This window comes from Haliaeetus leucocephalus, unplaced genomic scaffold (genome assembly GCF_000737465.1).
Source record: "Haliaeetus leucocephalus isolate CR32 unplaced genomic scaffold, Haliaeetus_leucocephalus-4.0 Scaffold566, whole genome shotgun sequence".
Lineage (NCBI taxonomy): Eukaryota > Metazoa > Chordata > Aves > Accipitriformes > Accipitridae > Haliaeetus > Haliaeetus leucocephalus.
In genome coordinates this window covers 1,534,750-1,555,617 of record NW_010973002.1, presented here as the reverse complement: position 1 = coordinate 1,555,617, position 20,868 = coordinate 1,534,750, and the positions used below count along the sequence as shown (strand labels likewise).

The following is a 20,868-nucleotide window of genomic DNA, read 5'->3' as shown; positions in this document are numbered from 1 at the left end:
ATTTTACAACTCATATGGTCAAACTGCAAACAGATTCTGAAAAATTAGTATCTGATTCAATATTGTCTTACCTTCGTCCTATGGAACTGAATCATCCTCAACTTCCTTCCATGAAAATGAATGATGGTGAATGAGTTCCTGTTCTGTCTCCTACCTGATATATATTTACTTGTGTACCTTCCCTTCTCCCCCCACTTGGATACCTTCCTCCAGGAGAAGTACTAAAGCTTTTCTTTTTAGCTTTTTTAAACTGGTATTTTTAAAGTATCTTCAATGTTATGGATTTAATTTTTTGTTTGTTTTCCCAAAGTCTTTAAGTTGAACCAAATTACTATTTATCTGTACTTGTGATAATGAGGTTACACTCCGATAATGGCTTTAAATAAAGAGAAGAGCTTTTGGGGTCGGTATTTATTTGTGCTATGAAAAAGAAGACATTTTATTCACTCACATGCTTATTCACAACAGTTTATCCTTTTCTTTTTTACCTGAAAAGCATCCGCAAAAAAGACAGCCTAAAAGGCACATAATGAATGATAAGGAAGGAACATTAAGAGGTATACTAGTTTGTGAGATAGTAAAGTCATTATATTAACAAGTAGATAGCAACAAATACTTTTCATATCTTTTATAAACAAAACCCATAAAACTGGTATTAAGAAAAATCTCATTGGTCACGGCATGATGACAACATAGCAACTTTATTGTCAGTTGTGTTAAAAAAAACCAAAACACTTGCACCAAACAAAAACTACACCTACATGCAATACAAGTTGAAATGCCAAATTATACCTTTTTCAGAAATAAACTATGCCATTAGCATGTAAGTCATGTTGTTTGCACTTGTGTTTACACAAGTTAACTGGTATCAAGTGGCATTTTCTAAAAAGGGAGCACTGCCTCAGAGTGCAAAATGCACAGAATTATGGGTAATTAAATCAGCCAGTTCGAACAATTTACTCTGCATTTCATATTAAAGGATTTATTTAAATAAATGTGGGCATCTGTTATTTATCAGTTTTGCCACAGCCTCAGATTGATAGGGTAAATTCATAGCAGAAACTTTCATTAGCGAGACCCTAAAATTTCTTGCCACTGACTAAGCATCAGTGTGAAGCCTATCTATCGTAACTGGTACTCACAAGGAATTTATTTAATCACTAGTTCATGAACTTCAACCAAAACATGCAACTGTTATGCATGTGACAAATTGTGAACTTTATTTCTAGTTCCGGGGTGGGGGGGGAAGTGCATTTGAGTCAGCATGATGGTAATCTTAATTAAATGACATAATACGGCACTTTAAAGTCCATGCATGTAGCCTTTGCAGGACCAGGTCTTTTAAGTCTAGTTCATGGCCCATGTGCACAAATTCTGATAGATACTACATTGGCCCATAACTGATAAAACCAGAAACCCAAGTATTTCTGGTTTAGGGCCTTGCAATGCAAGCTTCTACAGTCCTACAAGGGAAGGGAGAGGAAAAAAAAAGCTAAACCTTCTGATGCCCACTCCTTTGGCAGCAGTAGAAAGTGAGCATTGCAGATTGTAAAGCCAGCTACTATTGAAGTAAAGCATACACCCAACTGGGTAACAGCTACATGGTTAAATTTTGGCACATGCTGATTATTTTCATAGTATGTTGGAACTCTTTCAAAGAGAGCAATCCTAATAGAAAGCATCATACTCCAGCTGGTCCATATAAAGTGAAGACATCAGTCCCAAGCTCATTCCATTACCTTTAAGTTTTCAGACTGGAAAGCATCATGAACTGCCCTAAGCTAATCCTACTTTCGTTGTTGTTCAACAACTGTTATTTCTTTAAGGAGTTTATGTATGAATCTCAATTTCTGAGAACTCAGCTAGTGACTATACCCCTACAAAACCTCTCAGGTGAATTACTAATTTTGGGTGGAGACTGTGTTATAACAGTGCTGATGATGCAGACACTGAGCATTACGTCTGGATGCACTACGTACTTTTCTCAAACCTTAAGCTACCTACCCACAGACAAGAAAAACTGTAGGCAGAATTCAGAACAGTGTCCCATTTCTTCAGTTTTAGTAACTGCCATTAAGTTTCATCTAAACTGTTCATGCTTTTTGAACTGTCTTCCCTTTCTGTGACTAGCTCATGGTTAAAGAAATAGAACAAAAACCCCCAAACCCAAACACTGCTTGGTCTTGGATACATCTTACATTTTCACATCCTTATATTATTTGTGAAAGTTAGGCTAGTCAGATAAGGGAAGAGCAGGTTGTATAGCAAGCTTTCCTCCCAAGACAAAGGGTTTCCGAAGCTACTTTTAATACGCTTCATATAATGGCATTACACACTATTTTCAACTCATATACAAAAAGGAGACACTGTACAAAGCTTGAGCAGCTCTTCAGGGAAACAGCATTGTTAGAGAAAACTTTTAACAGAAATGATTGCAAAAGGTGGGAAACCCCTGACTGAAATCTATCTTGGCTTTCTTACTATACTATCGTAACTTTCAAGAAACCAAAATCCTAAGTGTACAAACCAGAACCATGTTGTGTAAGACAACATGCTATAGTATCAAACTTACTGGAGCTGGCTGCCTAGAGAAAAAGCTATTGAGGCTGCACCCTACCTTACTAAATACTAACATGGAGAAAAGCATCTCTCTGAAGAAGGAACAATGAAAACACTTTTAAGGCTTGCTAGGAAACTGCAAAGCTGAGGATTGCACATTTAGTTGTTGATGCAGCAACAAAAAAATGGAAATACCGATCTGGGAGCTATCATTAAAATACTGTTCCCATGGTAAAGCTATGAAGTAGTCCATAACATTTGAGTAGTAAACTGCATTTTTGCTACATTAATAATGAAAAGTAAGAGGTTATCTGCAAGAGGTTAGAAAAGGTCAGACTGAAAAAACAGCAGATTGTGGGGAAATCACAAGCAGATTACCTTCTCCATTATTCCTGGTAGTAAGACGCGTAGGCACTCCATAAGAGCAGGAGCTGCTAGCTATGCTTAGATCCATACCTCTTCTAGAGAAGCATCCATTCGAAACAAACCCAAGTTAAGTACTTCATTAGAATGCAGTACCCTAAGTGTTGTTTATGACACGTAAGGCTCAACACTCACATACAGGCATACCACAAGTAAACCCTCACAAAAGAGACATGGCATACTGCTGCAACACTACACATGCTTCAAATGACCACTAACAGTACTGCACTCAAGTGCAGCTTTAGCTTCATGTTCTGGTTTTATTCAATAGACTTGGCTTTTTACAGAAGTGAAATTTTACAAGCTAAGACTGTTCCTGCTCATGAGCTTACAATCTAGTTTTAGATGGGATAACCAGAGTAACAAACTTTGAAGAGGAAAGAAAGGACAAAGCAACTTCCATCAAGATCAGTTTGTCAGTTTTAACAGCTCAGTATTTGTCCCAAAATACACATGCTACATTTGTATCTTATGGGAGTCACAAGCATGCTTCCAATGAGAATCTTGAGGATAGAGTAGGTAGAGGCCTATAAATGAGACAACAGGACACTCAGGACCAGGTTCTAGTGAAAAACTATTTATTAAATAAACCAAATAGAGATGACACGTAACCATGTGAAGTCTTATTACCGTAGCATACCTCATAAAGGCACTGCAACTTCATACCTGCTACACAGCTACCAGAACCCCATTAAATCAGCCACTGATTTCACACAAGAATGCCCAAAAAAGGGCCAAGAAAGAACAGACCAAAGAAGAGGAAGTGGGGGGTGTGGGAATCATGTGTTGGTGAGAACCTAGGGGGAGCAGCCATTTTCTAGGACTTGCCCACAGTCACCTTGTTCATACAATGAAGCACAGCATGGAAGGTCACACAAGCCAGTTTGTACTACATGGTCCCCAAACACTGTTTGACCTAGTATACTCATAGCACTGTCAGGCAAGTCACACAGCCATTTAAAGTTAAACACTGTTTACTTTTACTGTTGATAAATAAACCAATTCTTGCTACCTTAACTGGAATAACTTCGGACAACACTGAAACTTCTGCTGCAATGCAGATCAACACTAGCTGCAAAGCAAGAACACAACTGTTAACAGGGACAGTATGACCTCTGGCAAAATAGATCAACTTTACGCAGGAAAAGCCTTCCATGTTACACTCCTATGCATTCCTACCAGTATCGCTGTATAAATGAGAACAGAACCTGGCATCTCCCTTAGGAGGAAAAAAAAAAAAAAATTAACAGTACTACTACAGGATTTCACTTGCATCATGCACTCTGCTTTGAAAACAAACCAAAACCCTAAAGCTACAAGGGATGTACTGTTCCAGTATGTTCTCAGCAAATCATCCTTTTACAAATGCAGTCAAGCTGCCAAAACACTCAGCTGACAGCTCCTTCAAAATTCAGATCTATGTTTTCAGGGGTTTTTTCTTCCCCAGAAGTAGTATGATTTCATCCCCAAGGTAGTATGTACATTCATCATAGAATTAAAAGAATGCAATCTTCTTCTCCACAAACAACAAAGTTCAATTCCTGCTAATTTTACAGTATTAAGAGCAATTTTTCACATTCTCCTAAACAATTTCCACCCCCTGAAGCAGAAGTAATAGAAGTGAATAAAATTCAACTTTCTTTGTAAGTAACACAGGAGAACACAAAGTCTGAGTGGCCAGAACCCTGGTATTGACTTCTCTTCACCACCACTTTATAAATTCAAGTCATACACTGTAGTTTTTTGCTCCCGTACCGGTTACCAACAAGTCATGTTGTCTTTCACATTCTTCCCTCAGTTTGCTGCAGAAAATGTTTGCTGGGGGCAAGCTGGGCCTAGTACTGACAACCTGATCCCTCACTACACTGGAACATACTGACCAGCAATGTTACCCTTAATTTGAAAACAAAGTCTGTAGAGTGACAAAAACCCAACTTTCTAGAAATTAAAAGATGAAAAACATATATTGTCTACAAATTGAGGACCAGTAATTGACCACACACTGTTGTTTTTATTCAAAGTTGCTAGCTTTCAGTATCAGGTTGACTCAAAACGGCGACTTCTCTCACTGAATTCATCAGTAAACACTGTGATTGTCACTTGTTTTAATTCTTAAGAACATAGCAAGAAAGAAAAGTCATGAAAGTTCAACAGTAAGACAACAAGAAACTTACTCAAATAATCCAAGCTTTCAAAACTTTTAAATATCCAGTAATTTAGTTTTTGCATACTGCTGTTGCCTATACATTCCCTTGCCCCATCACCAGTAGATCGAAGTTAAAACATCCTCATTATGGAAAATATAATGTACTTAAGTCAAGTAAATTTTAAACCTTGTTGTAAAACTACTGAAAGAGTGTAAGTATCTCAAACAGAAAAAGAGAAGAATTATTTCCCTTTGAAGTGCTTTTTTTAATGTCACATGAACGTGGACTTGGCAACTGTAAAGAGAAACTTCCATCAACTAAATCTAAGTTACAGGGAAGAAGGCAAATTCCTGATCAGCTGGTCAACTCATTCTGTTGGAAAGAAGAAAGTAAAGCAGATTTTGCGCCATCTTCATTTTCTGCTTCCGTTGCAGCCCACTGGTTACCTATGCAAATATTTCAAAGTTTAACTTAAGAAACAGAAAAAAAAAATATGTGAACCCTTAAATAATATCGAATCATATAAAGAAGGTTAAAGACACTATGATTCTGCCAAAGCTGAACATATAAATTTCAAGTTTAGAATAAACTATGTATGTAGGTAACAGGTTAAAACAGTACAGACTGAAGATACCTTTCCTCAAATACATTCCCAACTGAAGCTTTCCCAAGCTCACGCTTGGAGTTTGGTTTGGTGGGGTTTTGTTTCTTGGGGGGGAGGGGTTGTGCAGTTTTTTGGGGTTGGTTTTTTGTTGTTGTTGTTTTGTTTGTTTTTCCCCAGAAGATGCAGCTATCAGTACACAGTTCTGGTACAGCAGGAACTCTACATTCCATTCAAGTCTTTCTCTCTTGATGCTAACAACTCTTTACAGGTGGAAAGGATAAAGCTATTGTCCTATCACATTTTGACAAACTGTCTTAAGTGGTTAGTTTCATTAACAGGAAAGGAGGAGATATTTTTATAAAGTGATATAAAACACAGTCAAAAAGCTATTTTAAAGCAATTGTGTCCAACAGCAAAAAGATCAGCATTTTTAATTTGTAGCACTGTTTCTCCCAACAGAGAACAGATGCCTATGGTCAGAGATACAAGTTCTGTGAATGCACTTGCCAAGTTGACTTTGTTTTAAATCCACCTCAAAATTGAATGTTTCAAATCATGAAAGGGTCTAAAAGCTGCACATAAACATTATTTAATGTTAGACACACACTAAGTTTTATTAAGCATTACACTAGAACTACTTTGGTATAAAAAATACTTTATTTTAAAGCTATGAAAGTTATAAAAATATGTAGTTAAACTTTCTACTCACAGAATGGTTGCTATTTTAACATTAGTGATTTGTTTCTCCTAACGAATCTTAATTTTATTCGAAAGGTTTACAAGACATTATTACTGTAATTTAAAAAACCCAGCATTACAGGGAGCTGTACTAATTGTGATGTTTTATCAGTATTCATTTAACCTCTAGATTTTTAATGAAGGCAGCAAAAACAACTATTTTCTGATGATACAGAATTTCTTATTTCTTGAAGCGTTTCTGTGGTTGACCACTTCTTCATTAGTTACCTGCAGCATGGCACCTTCCTGCCAAAGAAAAAAAAAGTGTATCTGAAGATGTTTATCACATATGTCTAAACCAAATTACCAATAGGGGAACTTCAGCCATTTTAAAAAAAAAAAGTATAAGCAGTTCACTGGTGTGTCTAACACAAAAGGAACAGGACTTCTGTTAGCTGAGTCCACGTTCTTCAGTGGGTAGCCTTTTAAAGGCAGTGGAACTTTGAAATTAGGGCTTTTTTTGGTTGCCTTTTTTTTGGTGGGTTTTGTTGATTTTTATTTAAAAACCAAATCTAGTAGAGTATGCCACCCTTACTCTGAGTAACTCATTACTTGATGAATTTTCATTAATTTGAGGTGCAAACATTCAATGCAGTGAGAGTAAGGCTGACTGAATTTGGCACTAAGGTTTATTAGCTGCAAGAACTATAAAAAATGGTGGAAACCTCAACATTCTAGCCAAATTCCAATTTACATAATTACATTATACACTTATGAAATACCACCTGCAGTTTCATTTGAAGTTTTCACTTGCCCTCCTAAAGAACTGCTTATGCAGTTGTTAAAAGAATGGACGACACATTCCTTCACAGAGGCAGATGTATTCTGTGGTGCAATTTTTTTCCTTACACGTAAACAGTCTACAGTTACTTGGGAACCTTCAGGATGAAATGTGTTATATAAAATAGATTACAGTAGACAAGACACATAACAACATAGTTCATTTTCAACAGCACAGAACTACCTTCATCGCATTACCTTGCAACCACCATAATGCATAGACTCCCAAGAAAAAATAAAATGTTGCAGGATGCAAAAATAAAGTTGTATGATTTAATTAACTTGTGACCTACCATTTTAACTACCAACACCAGGGATGGAACCCTTGCAAAGCTTTACTAATGGACACTTGCAGGTCTCATTTGTTCAACTGTAGCAGTGTACAGTGGCAGCAGTCTATGCTTGTCCAGGGTTCATATCATAGCTAGATTCCAGTAGGAAAAAAATATGTTAAGTAGCTGAAATTAACAAAAATTTGTTTGTAAAAAATTTAATAATACAAGAAAACAGGATTCACAAATTTCTTTTAAATTGGTAATTGTTAACTCAATGCATTGCTATGTTAAACTACATGATAATCACTATACTGAAAGAATACTGTCATACAATATTAGTTTCTTGGTTTTGGAACATTAAGAAAGGAAAAGTAAATAAGATCTTACCTAAAGAAGTTTAACTGAAGCTTAGAACTATTTTGCTCTACACCCTCAGCCTTCGTTGGCATCCTTATAAACTACTGTAGTTAAAGCTTTGCAGAAATACAGCGCAGCTTTTTAAGACTGGCTGAACTTAGTGACGTTTTCAAGAGTTCTCTTGTACTAGACCTGTGTCCCTGGAAGAGTACCTCGCTGGGGATATTTCCTTTCCTTGCCATTGAAGAAGCAGCATCTAAAAGATCTAAAAAGGTGTTTCTCCTTGCAGAGATATCCCTTAAGTTATCTAGATATTTTAAACCTGATCATTTACAGACAACATACTTTTTTCTGACCAGCATTTAATTTTACATGTACAACAATAGCTTTATATTATTTGTGGGACCTTATACTACCCACTCCTTGCCTTATTTTACAGTATTAAAAAAAAAATCTAAAATTACACAATATTTCCTTTAGAATTATTTTATTAAATCATAAATGTACAACAGCTTCTTAACTCTACACACGCACTTAAATTTTTAAAAGGAAAACGTTATGTCTTATTACACCATGATCCTGGCTAATAGCTTTTCAAAACTTTGAGAAAAATCTTAAAAAAGGTTTCACATGTCACCTGAAACTTACAAATTTAACATTATCAAAGGAATGCTTCTACACTTACAAAGACCACTAGAAAGAAACAACAATTAAAAAGCTAAGAAACTGTCTCAAAGGCATTTTTACAATCCTTCCTCCACAGTAAGGTAATGTTATTAAATAATCCAAATCCATTCACAAAATGGCTCTCTGCATCTGCTCTGGTGTCTTCTGCCATATCACTGCATATTTATGCATGACTGAGATAAGTGTTTCCTTAACATTGTTATTTCGATAACCTGAAGCTGTTCTGTTACCTCTGGGCTCTCATCCTCTCCTATTTATACAGTGAAGCCTGTTTCAACAGAAGTAAAGAGTAAAAAAATAGGTTATGAAATTATTCATCTAACCATTTTTTAAAGGAAAGATAATATGATCCTAAAAAGCTTTTAACTCCTGCAGCTACTCTCAAGAATCACTGCAATTTTAACACTTATAAACATACTTACCCATGGCATGCTTGCAGAAACTCAATAACGGCTCCTCCCTCCATATCCACCACTTCCTCCACTGCCCCCTGGACCATAGTTTCCTGCAATTGCAGAAAAACAACAAACAGAACAGTTACATCAGTACACTTTTTAAATCTAGGAATGCTTTTGATTCTGTATGAAGATTAACATCTCCTTTACTTCCAGAGACAGCATATACAACAAAGATTTTAACATTTCACTGCCTTCCTCTAAATAACCTCCAAGAACTGCCACAAGGACTACATGCTGAAATCTTAGAAGATTCAATCAACAGTGTCACATGTAATTTGATGCACTGAGCTTGAGGGCTAACTTTCATGTCTTGAGCTTGCGAGGGCTAACTTTATCCGCATGCTAAACCTTACATGAAAGGACTTCCTGTTTCAGTTTCCGTTTCACAAGCTTTACATGCCATATTAAACAACATTTAAACAACAGAAAGCGTCAGAAAAAAGTGACACTACAACGAGGGGGAAAAAAAGAAATCCCAGCAAGCTTAGTGGACATTCACTAGACACTCTACAAAGCTGATAGCAAAGAACATGAAACTTGGCTAAAATCTTTACTGACTGGAAACTGCAAAACATTTCATAATATTCTGGAAAAAGTTAATATCTTGTCATTATCTTTTAATAAAACAGTAGTAATAATTTTCCCCAAGACAAGCTTTACAGTTTCAAGATGTGAAATTGTATCCAACTTGCAGAAAGAACATGGGCACTGCAGTCCATCTACTGCAGGAGTTACCAATTTCTACATATCAATCTTAGAATCATAGAATGGTTTGGGTTGGAAGGGACCTTTAAAGGTTATCTCGTTCCAACCCCCTGCCACAGGCAAGGGCATCTTTCACTACATAAGGTTGCTCTAAGCCCCATCCAACCTGACCTTGAGCACTTCTTCCAGGGATGGGGTCATCCACAACTTCTCTGAGCAACTTGTTCCTATGCCTCATCACCCTCATTGTAAAGAATTTCTTCCTTATATCTAACTTTAATCTACCCTCTTTTAGTTCAAAACAGTTACCCCTTATCTTCCCTTCCACCTCCCCAAGAGACTAAAGCCCACCCACTCTGGCTGCAAAGCAGGTCAGGACATATACAATACCTCCACCATATGGTCCCCCCATGTTCCTGCTGCCACCAAAATTTCCACTTTTCATTGGACCATAATTTGAAGGTTGTTGGTTGTAGTTTCCAAAATCATTATAGTTTCCACTTCCGTAATTGCCTGCATTATCAATACAAAAGTGGAGAAATACCTAGATGAGCTAAAATGCATATGGCACTCACCAAGTTATGTCATTATTAGAATTTTAAATAAAGTACAGAATCACACAGGTATTCCAGCAGTGTATGCAACGAACTGCTTTTTCACACTATTTCTTACCATTTCGAAAACAAGAGCTTCCTTATACAACATTTACAAACACATACCTCCCCTGCCCCAAAATCTCAAATGACTTGCACTAATTTACAACTGAAGTGCTTGGCCATTTCAAGCCAGTAGATTACCTCCTCCATAGTTGTCATAGCCACCTCCATAGCCCCCACCCTGGTTGCCATATCCAGGTCCTCCTCCACCGTATCCTCCTCTTCCTCCTCCATAACCAGGACTGCCACCAAAGTTGCCACCTATGACAATATAATCCTTTTAAAATAAACTTTTCCATGCATAAGGCAACCAAATTATACAGGATCAGAGGGTCTTTTTCCATTTAGTTGTGACCAAAATCCACCAGTCAGACTGCCTAAAAGCTTCAATTAAAAGGCTTAATATACATCTTGATTTTTCAGGAAATTTAAGAAACCCTGCTGTTCTAATGAAAAGAGCATTGCTGTCCAAGAAGTAACCATACAATTTGCCATGTAGAAGTGTAACATGAGCCAACAGCCACATGCGCTTCTTAAAGCCAACCAAATGGCTTTAGCAATTAATATCAATTTATTACAAATGGTAAGTGAATGTAAAAATGTTTCCGAGTGACAGAAAAACAACCACCACCACTGAAAAAGTAAACTAACCTCCAGGTCCTCCACCATATCCGTTATACCCATCACCAAATCCACGGCCACTTCCATATCCATCTGTTGGAGAAAAAAAACAGAAGCATTTCAATTCACCTGTAGCAAACTAACTGAATTCTCAAACCCCTACGACCTTAAAGACCAAATCTCAAGAGATTATTGATTAAGCACACATACACCTGAATTCAGAAAAATATTATGTGAAATAACACATCCAATCATTGCTCTACATCTTCTCTTTTCTTGCATTTGTAAGACACCCAGTTTTAATTTTGGACATAGCCCTTCCACTATAAAGGTCAGGCAAGTGCTGCATAGAATTACAGAGGAGAAATTTCTGAATTCCTTAACAAAATTACTAAGTTTAGGTTAATTTTGGCTTTTAATAAAATCCTTAAAAAAACTAAACCAAATCAACTTCATTTTACTGAATATCCACATTATCAATTTCTGTACTACAGAAGTTGTTTGCAAGTTATTTTTCCAAAAAATTCTGTAACTGCTATACCTGCATTTAAATTAAACAGCAGTAGCTTACAAAGTTATCCAGAATCAGAAAGACAGTATAAATAAGGAAAAAAAAAAAAAAAAGCTACAAACATGCCTGTCTTACCAGCTCCCCCTCTGAAATTGCTGCCAGGTCCTGGACCAAAGTTGCCACCACCTCCACGTGCATCACCAAAACCGAAGTTCCCTGTGGCAGTTTAACATTTATAAGCAGTGAGGTGATGGAAAGTGAACACAAAAATCAACCACAAACCATTAACCATTACTTGTACATACCTCCTCTCCCACTCCTTGAATTTTGAACCTCCTGCATTTCCTGTCTAGAGAGAGCTTTCCTTACTTCTGCATTATGGCCATTAATGGTGTGATACTTCTGCACTGTAACAACACCAAGTAAGATACCATCAGCATTTAAGTACTGATCTGGCAATAAGAATATCAGGCTTCCAAAAATCGAAGTGATTTCCAAATTATTCCATACATATTCTGGATCATTTAAAAAAACAAAATACCATACAATTTTTAAGCAAAGAAGCCCAAACTTAAACTTAAAATACATGTTCCCACACAATTCACCAAAAGTACAATGTAGCAAATATTCATGCACATAACTAAACCCATTATCTCTTTAGTTTAACTTTAGCTTTACACAATTACCATAACTGCAAGGATTAACACTATCAAATGAAAGAGTGAAATGAAGCTTACTTACATACAATTTTATCCACAGGATCATGGTCATCAAATGTAACAAATCCAAACCCTCTCTTTTTACCAGACTGTCTGTCAGTAATGATTTCAATAGTGTCAATTTTTCCATATTCCTCAAAGTAGTCACGAAGGTGGTGCTCTTCAGTGTCCTCCTTAATACCACCAACAAATAGTTTTTTCACAGTAACATGAGCACCAGGTTTTCCAGATTCCTGTTAAAAAAAATCCTTTAAATTACCAAAGAACAACAACTTCATAACCCACTATTTTGCCAGGATTTCAGGAATGGAATACAGATAAACCAAGATTTTTCAAGCACTGAGATAGCACTCTTATAATGCATGTCCCTGCAATCTTGTATGGGGGGCCTTCTGGGACGGAAGTAACATGGGGTAATTGGGATGTTTTTCCTCCCCCCCTTTATGTCAAAGTCTTAAAAGCACTGAAAAAGATACAGATAAAAGTCCTATTAAATGCATAAAAGTAAATAAAAAGCTTTTAAACGGATTTAGAGAAAACGTAAGATCAACTGTTTGAAAGAACTGGAAGTACTTAATAACTTAAACCAGAGCACGATTTTTGTAACTGAAACAAAGATGTGTCAGCTTCCTCTCCCCATTTCCCCAACAGCAGTGAAACCCACATTCCACTCCTATCAACAGCAAAGGTCATTCAACCTCAGCAAATCCACAGCTATGCATTTTAACTCCTATTCAAAATATGAAGACAACTCCTCACACTCATGGGTTATTTTTACACTTTGGGCATGATATCCACACTGGTGTACTAGGTAAGAATGACTTACTCCTAAAGCTCAGCAATAGCTTTTGTGTATAAACAGTATGCACGTATGCTGCTTTAATTACCTTTTTCCAACTGCTAACCAACCCTGAATTCTGCAGGGAATGGAAAGAAAACTAGGCTAGCTAACAGGGGTACCAGTCGTTACGATTTCCATCTCCCTTGACTCCCCCTCTGGGACAGTTCATTCAACTCCAGTTCATCAGTCCAAATACATTAAACACCTGGGTCCAACCTCGAACTGCTAAACCCTCCCAGAGCTCCCACAACATAGTAAACAGAAGTCACCTAGAATCTGCACTTGTTCCTCAAGTACCTCTGTGCCACAGTAACCTGACTGAAAAGTTTACAGGTGCACTGCATTCCTGTGCACACACCTAATTTGTACCCTGACATTTAAAAACCAAATATGCCTGGGGCTAAAACTAGAGCAGTGCTAAGATGATTTTGTATACCACCACTGGAAAGAAAGAAGCATCTCTACTACATTCCCTATTTTTGGTCACGTTATATACCTTTCATAAATACCCCAAAAGATCTTGGAATAGAGTCAAGAGAGATTAATGTGAGTGTATTAATTTGTGGTTTAGTTACAGTAACCATTCCAGAGAATAGTTTGGAATTTGCATAATTACAGGCATTCAACATGGTTTTGCTAACATTACTTTCAGACCCAGTTGCGTCCCTTGCAGACACGATTCTCATCCAGAATAACTTAATAATTCACTGTAATAACAGACATTTATGTAAGTGTCATTTAACAGACTGCAAGTATGGGAAATAGTGCCCCAACTACAGCCTTTTACCTAGAGAATTTAAATCCAGGCAATTTCAAACAACAACAAAGCGTAACTGTCTGACCAAGACAGAGATTCCTTTTTCAAAGCATGAAAAGTATTTGCTTTCAAAGCCATCCTTACCTCTCTAGCCACAGCTCTCTTGGGCTCAACCACCCTTCCATCAATCGTGTGAGGTCTTGCAGCCATAGCTGCATCAACTTCAGCCATGGAGGAGAATGTTACAAAACCAAACCCCCTTGATCTTTTGCTTGCAGGATCCCTCATTACCTAAAAACAATGAACACGTTTAAACTATTTCTACCTCTCTCATACTAAGTGTAACACTAACAACATTTGGAGAAAACATGTCAACTTCATTTACATTTTCCTTGATTCGATTTCAAAACACAATTATAAAGTAGCAGGCTGTGCTGATTAAGTATATGAATGGCACTGCTTGGCACAGAAATGCAAACCACTGTTGTCCTCCAAGACTCTACCAGTAACTCAGAAATGCTGCTGTATCAGCAACCTATGTTTATGTTTGTCTTCTCAAAAAAATAAAACATATACTTTCTTTTAAGCTTTCTGAAGACTACAGACTTCAAATTTGTGTTATGAAAGACATATTTACTGCTCCCAAAACAAATTCAGTGGAGGAACTTCTGCAAGAGTCACCGTCCCTGGAGGTATTTAAAACACATATAGACATGGCGCTTAAGGACATGGTTTAGTGGTGGACTTGGCAGTGTTAGCTTTATGGTTGGATTCAATGATTTTAAGGGTCTTTTCCAACCTAAATGATTCTATGAAAACATCACACAGAAAGACATCCTTTTCCAGCTTTGTTGAGGCTGCTTACCATGACATCAGCTTTCTGCCAAAGGTTACCAATTACACACATGTAATAGTGCTCTGTGTAAGCACTCCCTTAATGCACTTCAGCCAATGACGCCCAAGTTAATTTTAAATTGTTGAAACCAGTGGTTAGAGATAATCTGGGAGATTTTACAGGAAACAGATTGTGAATGCTCCCTAACTCTATCAACAGTTTGCAAGAGAGAGCCTGTGCATAGCTTCAATGGACCGAATTATGTATAAACCAACCAACTGTACACTTAAAAAAATGTAATATTCTATCTTTTCCTTAAGCCATCCAGAAAACTAACTCCCCACTTTTAAAATTTCTAAATATTCTACGCAGTCGTTGTGCATCAGTATGCCAAACTTACCACACAGTCTGTAAGCTTTCCCCATTGCTCATAGTAACTTCTCAAGCTTTCCTCTGTTGTTTCAAAGCTTAAGCCACCAATAAACAGTTTGCGGAACTGCTCCTTTTCCCTCTATCACAGAAAAGAAGATTACATTAATATAACCAACAATACCCCATTTGCATCAGCAGAATTAGACACTAAGGAAGATTTTCTTAAATGTCAAAAACTTTCAGTAGACATATTTTTCAAAATTAGGCTTGGCTCTTCTAAACGTTCTACAACTATTGAAGAAATTAAGCAATTTTTGCCACTTTTACAATAGTTTTTAATTATGTGCTTCTTCCCATCTCTCCCTCCAAATATTAAGAACAAAGGACCACATTCAAAAGACTTCCAGAATAGTCCTCTAAAAGATCTTTAGGATATGCTTTTTAAAGAAAAGGAAAAGAAAAACAAAACCAAAAGTTCTCATTACAGGTAACATGAATTCATTTACACTGTCTGATTCTACTCCAGACGGCACTTATTTTTAAAAATCATTCTGGCTCTAACTGTTGTACATGGATACTATCATGCTATTTACGCAAGGCATTAAAAATAAAAATAAATGAAGATATAGCCGAACATGTTCTAAAATGGGTCATCGATTCATACTTTCTCATTAATTATTGAAACGAATGAAAGCTGTAGCATCTGTAAAATTAAACTGGGATCCTGCACCATTGGAATCGGTGGTAAACCTATCCACCCTCAACGGTAGCACTATCAAAACTCGATTCCCTTTAAAACATAAATGTGAATAACACATATTCACATATGTATCCACTAATGTAAATTATCCTTTCAGTAAGACTTAATTCTATTACCTTTCAGAGAAATTATCACTGCACTTGCCATCACAGCAGGAATTTCTGCTGAACTAGTACATAATTAAAACAACCCAGGACGAATAATAAGGCACTACATTTACTATTTTGTATGTAGTATTACACCAAAGCAGGAAGGACAATCTTCCAACCGCTACCAGTTAAAAATACTTTCATACTAACTTTTTATACTAAGCATCGTAATTGTCATCTTCTATACACAATAGCATCACTAGATCATAAATTTTGCCATTTCGTATGTCAAATGGCAACCATTAAAAAGCTTTATACTGTTAACTAATTTTAAAAATCAAGAAAATCTGCTTGGGTGTTTGGTTTTGTGTTTTAAACAACCCAAACGCTGCATAGTTAGCTGTAACTGACAAACACAACATGACCAACTATGCACTTGACACTAAGATAAATGTAAAAAGGAAATTAAGACAACCAATGAGATTTGGAAAATATGCAAAATAGTTCAGTACACAAATGCTTTTAAAAGTATTAAGCCAATCTGCATGTAGATGAACATGTTTTCTGAGGTTCTCCAAGGCAGGCCTGGATCTAGATGCACGTAACAGGAAGACAATTACTGTAGGTAGTACTGAATCAGTATTTGTTCAAAATGCATCACCCTATTACCAGCTTGAGATACTGTAGTCTGACAAGAAAGTGAACCGTTAGAAAAATAAACTTCCCCCTCCCTCCCCCAAATAAATACTGTATTTGAGAATGATCAGTTTAAACATCTCTTAGAAAACACTTGGAATCTGCTATTAGATCTACTATTTTTTCTTCTAAGGAACACAAAGGAAGCTAGTACTGTCTCCTCCTCATATAGACAGGCAAAATTAGACATGAGAGTTTAAAAGCAGCAGACCCACGTTAGGTCAAATTTTGTTTCACCTCATCTCTTAAAAAGAATAAAGGAAAGGATGCTGCACACTAGACTTGGGCTAAAAAGTAATATGCTGCAAGTCATACTATTATTTATAATTTGAGTAGGCTAGCAAAGAAATCATTTTAAGCAACGATACTGCAAAAAAAGCGCCTCCCTTCAAATTACTTCAGTTCTGCTGCTTGAAAATTAGGGACTACTTGCTACAGTTTCATATGCCCACAAAAGACACTTTTTCCCTATATAATCGATTATTGCCTGCCTAATAATGCATGTTTATAGTCTTATAAAAATAAGAAAATCAAGCAAATTTAGTAGACATGTAGGATTTTTCCAGTAAGTGTTAGGTTTACCTTTGAAAACAGGTATAAACATGTAAATGGAAAGAATCAGATTATCAGCTGTAACAACTGCATTTGTTTTTTAAAGGACAAACATATACCACACTATTAATAAACATTAAACAGAATTAACAACACACTTGAAAGATGTATAAATTCTTAGAAACTATAATCTACCATATATTAAGTGTCATGCAGTACATGCCCTACCCAGAACAACATCTAGGCACCACACACATCAGGACATGGCAATAACAAAATTCCCTACCAGTTCTTTAGTTAAAATGACTGTGTGAAAAAATCATAAACGTGTTGTTCCACTAATAGATACACAGCCTCTGGATGTAGAAAGACTATATGTTTTAAATGTTAGTTTTAAGAAGCTATGGTTAGTCTAGCATCAACCTCCCACCAGGGTCCAGAGAGTTCTGACCCTCTGAAGTTTATGCTGAAGCTGCAAAATGTATGATAAAGAAGATCATTATCACTCCAGTCCCTCTCAGAATCTTGATAAAAATCCTCATGTACTAAGCCCCCCCATACAGCCCACCCCCACCAAGGCCCACAATATAAAAGCTGGAAGAAAAACCTTTTTTAAGGTTTCCATACTACTACACTCTGTGGCAGGAACAGAGCGCGAGAGGATATCTTTGCGAACTCTGTCGAATCTTCATTAGTGCTTATTTTAAACCTTCCTTCACAGGCTTAAAGCAACACTTCAAAGGACTGGGAAATGCAGAGCTTTTGCTGGAAAACTCATCATTAAAGCAAGAAAATGTGTTTCACATAGCAATAATGCATGCACAAATACTCCAAGCTGACCGCAGACTTCTGCAGAGTTAAGAACCCGAGTAACAAAAATGGTTAACATAGACAAGCAAGTGGAAGCTCTGAACTACAACGGCTAGGCCTGCCAAAAGCAAAGCTGCCTTTACTGGTCCCAAACTAAAAAGACGCTTCTCTCCGCCGCTCGCCGCTCCTCGCCCCCCCCCCTTTAGCCCGTATACGTTCTACAGAGCTTTGCAATCCAACAGCCTGGTTCTCCCCCTTCCCCCGCCGTCTGATGTTAGCAGGAGCTAAGCGGTTACCGAGCCGGCTCCGCCATGTGGCGGATATCAGGAAAACAAGGGCCCCCGCAGCCAGAAGGGGAAAATGGCGCCCAGAAGCAGCCGTCGCCTCCAGGGACAGCGATGCGGCGGGAAGGAAATAGCTTCTGGAAGCACCGACCCCAGACGAAGAAAAAAAAAAAGATAAATAACAACCGGGTCCTCGGGCTAAACTGTAACCAAGTGCTGCAAGCCGCTTCTAGCGTGCACCTACACACACCGTACCAGGAAGGCGTTGCAAGCACTCTTTTCCGCCCCCACAGATACCAGACGACTATAGCTGCCTGCCCGCCTCGCAGCCCCTACTGCCCCCCCCTCCGCCTTACTCGCTTTCTCGCCCTCGGAGCGATCCTCACTGCCTGACGCACAAGCGAGTCTCGGCGCCGCCATTTTACCCCTCCCCCTCGCCACCGCCATTACTCGCAGCGCCACCCCGGCCGGTCACCACCTCGCAGGGCAAAGGCGACTCCCCGGATCGCGCACTGACTGACCTCCATGGTCGTGTGTCCCCCCTCGTCCAGCACCACCTTAACGGCAGCTCGGCTAACGGGTACGTCAAGTAATTTAAGAACTCGCCATCCGCCATGCACAGCTACCGCAGCTTCCGCCTTCTCTCTCGGCTGCGCACTAGACCCGGCCGCCGCTTCCAGAACCTTCCTCCCCGCTAACGCTTCCTCTGCGGAAAGACATCCAGCCCCCTACCCGCAGCGCACCAACGGGGAGCCAGCAGGGGCACCGAGACCTTCGCTGACAAGGGCTCAAGCCCGCTCGTAACGCCCAGACCCGGAAAAATTCACTCCGTATGCATATCCAAACGTGCCACCCTCCTTAAAAGCAAACTCCGAATTTTCCCTTTTCACGTACCATATTCTTCATGGTTTACGTATTCCTGCTTGAGAGTACCGTACAACTGGTCAGTAATGGCTGCCTTAACTGTTACGTAATTTGAAATTCAGCTCCACGTAGTGCTAGCGCCCTCCTTCTCCAGCCCAGGCTCTCTTCCGAGGTTTTAGTTTAAAAAAAAAAAAAAAGGCTTGAATCTAGAGCTTAAATATCTCCAAAGGGGCAGCAGTTCTGTATAACACCCCTACGTGTTTTTATCATGCAATAAAAAGTCATCAACTCCGTTAGTAATGGCTGTCTCCGAAATGAGCCGAAGGAGCCGTCGTCGTCGAGCTTATCCGCTTCGACAGTCGCCGGAAAAAGCCGAAACGGGAATAGAAGCCCATTCGACTCAGTTCGGCAATTTCCGGAATCTGCCGAAGCAGACAAGAATGGCGCTCGGAACCTGCTCGGCAATTTCCGGAGAAAGAGACGCTGCAGTCACCGACTACCCAGCCCGTTCGGCAATTTCCGACAACGGAAGAGATTCGCAATACTTGCCCGAGCCGAGCCGAAACCTCCCCGATCGCGACTGGCACAGTGTCGGTTTTTGTTTTTTTTTTTTTTCTTTCCGGAAATTGCCGAACGGCCCCGAAGACTCAAACCTCAAAGCGAGCGGTTATAATTAGCCGAAGGCGGCCTCACATTGCGCCCCCCCCCCCCCGCTGTCCTCTCCGCGGCCACCCATGGTACTGGCAGGGAGCGGGCGGGAGCAGAGCGAAGCGCGCCCCCGAAATCTCCCCTTGCTGTTGGCGGCCTGGCCCCTTCCCCCTCCGCCCGGGCAGGAAGAAGTGATAACTACCCAGATTTTGGCGCCAGCACCGACACATCGCGGGGCCCCGGGAGCCAGAGGAGAGAGGCGGATTTCGCCGCAGCCTGCTCCGTTCTACCCCGCACCGCCGACATAGGGCGCGCCGCCCGCTTCGGCATTCTGTTCTTCCTTCCCTCCTCCCCTCCCTCCCTTTTTCTCTCTTCAGCGGTCCCGCACGCCCCGCGACAAAGGGTGAGTGCTGCCGCCCCGCACACCAGGGAAATGGCGCTGGAGCTGCTCCTTTCTTCCCGCCCCCTCTTCTCTCCCCTCCCCCCTCCCCAGCTCTCGGGAAAGCCAGCCCGGATCCACCCGCGGCTCCTCACCCGGAGCGAAGCCTCCCCAGCCGACTGCGACCCCTTTCCCCGCTAATAAAAGAGTTTCCGAGGCGCCCCCCCACCCGCGCGCCGTGCTTTCCGAGCCCCCTCGGCCCCCCCCGCCGCCCTCGCTAACGACTAGGCCTCTCCGCCGCAACGCGGGAAATGGCCGCGCTCCAAACGGCCCCCTCGGCCACACCGCAACGAGCTTCGAGCCCAGCCCGGCGCTCCCTGCCCGCCCTCCCGCACCGAGGGCCTCGCCCCGCGGCGGGCGGCGGCCGCTCCGGCCCAACGCGCCCTCATGGCGGCGGCCATCATGGCGGCGGCAGTTACCGGGCGCCGCGGGCCCGTTCCCCCGCCCGCCGCCCACCCGGCTCACCCAGTCGCTTTCTCTGTCGCCGCGAGGCATCTTCCTTCTTTTGGACGCCTGACGCGGTCCTGCGCTAGCCCCCCGTTGGAGAGACGTCTTGGCCCCCCTCCTGTGCTGGCGGCGACGACGGTAGGAGGTTGCAGCTCGCGCGTAGGCGGCGTCGTGCGCTCTGCCCCGTCAGCCGCCGGCGCGCACTGCTCGGCCAGCCCAGCCCCGCCAGCCGCC

General features: G+C 40.2%; 2 protein-coding genes across 17 annotated transcripts in view; one reads left to right on the top strand and one right to left on the bottom strand.

The window, feature by feature from the left end:
• Nucleotides 1-5,308: 5,308 nt before the first annotated feature.
• HNRNPA2B1 (heterogeneous nuclear ribonucleoprotein A2/B1) lies at nt 5,309-20,861 on the bottom strand. Of its 16 annotated transcripts, none has more exons than XR_775015.1 (13): nt 20,653-20,861; nt 15,074-15,184; nt 13,983-14,129; nt 12,263-12,473; nt 11,827-11,928; nt 11,648-11,737; nt 11,041-11,103; nt 10,531-10,650; nt 10,124-10,246; nt 8,993-9,075; nt 8,801-8,838; nt 7,545-7,675; nt 5,309-6,717 (listed from the first exon to the last, which is right to left on the bottom strand). XR_775015.1 is itself a non-coding variant. In XM_010577577.1 (12 exons), the coding sequence occupies exons 2-11, from the start codon at nt 19,140-19,142 to the stop codon at nt 9,014-9,016; spliced, it is 1,041 nt and encodes a 346-aa protein (XP_010575879.1). In that variant the 5' UTR covers nt 19,143-19,264; nt 20,653-20,839; the 3' UTR covers nt 8,354-8,838; nt 8,993-9,013. The 16 variants fall into 16 exon arrangements, 7 of the variants coding, with proteins under 7 accessions (XP_010575877.1, XP_010575874.1, XP_010575879.1 ...); XR_775011.1 differs by having other exon boundaries at nt 6,372-6,717; nt 7,545-8,148; XR_775014.1 differs by having other exon boundaries at nt 8,801-9,075.
• The window catches only part of CBX3 (chromobox homolog 3), a 12,186-nt gene continuing 11,114 nt past the window's right edge, over nt 19,797-20,868 (top strand). The window contains exon 1 of the mRNA XM_010577587.1: nt 19,797-20,151. The gene's annotated coding sequence lies outside the window, so the exon portion shown is untranslated. The remainder of the gene's footprint in view (nt 20,152-20,868) is intronic.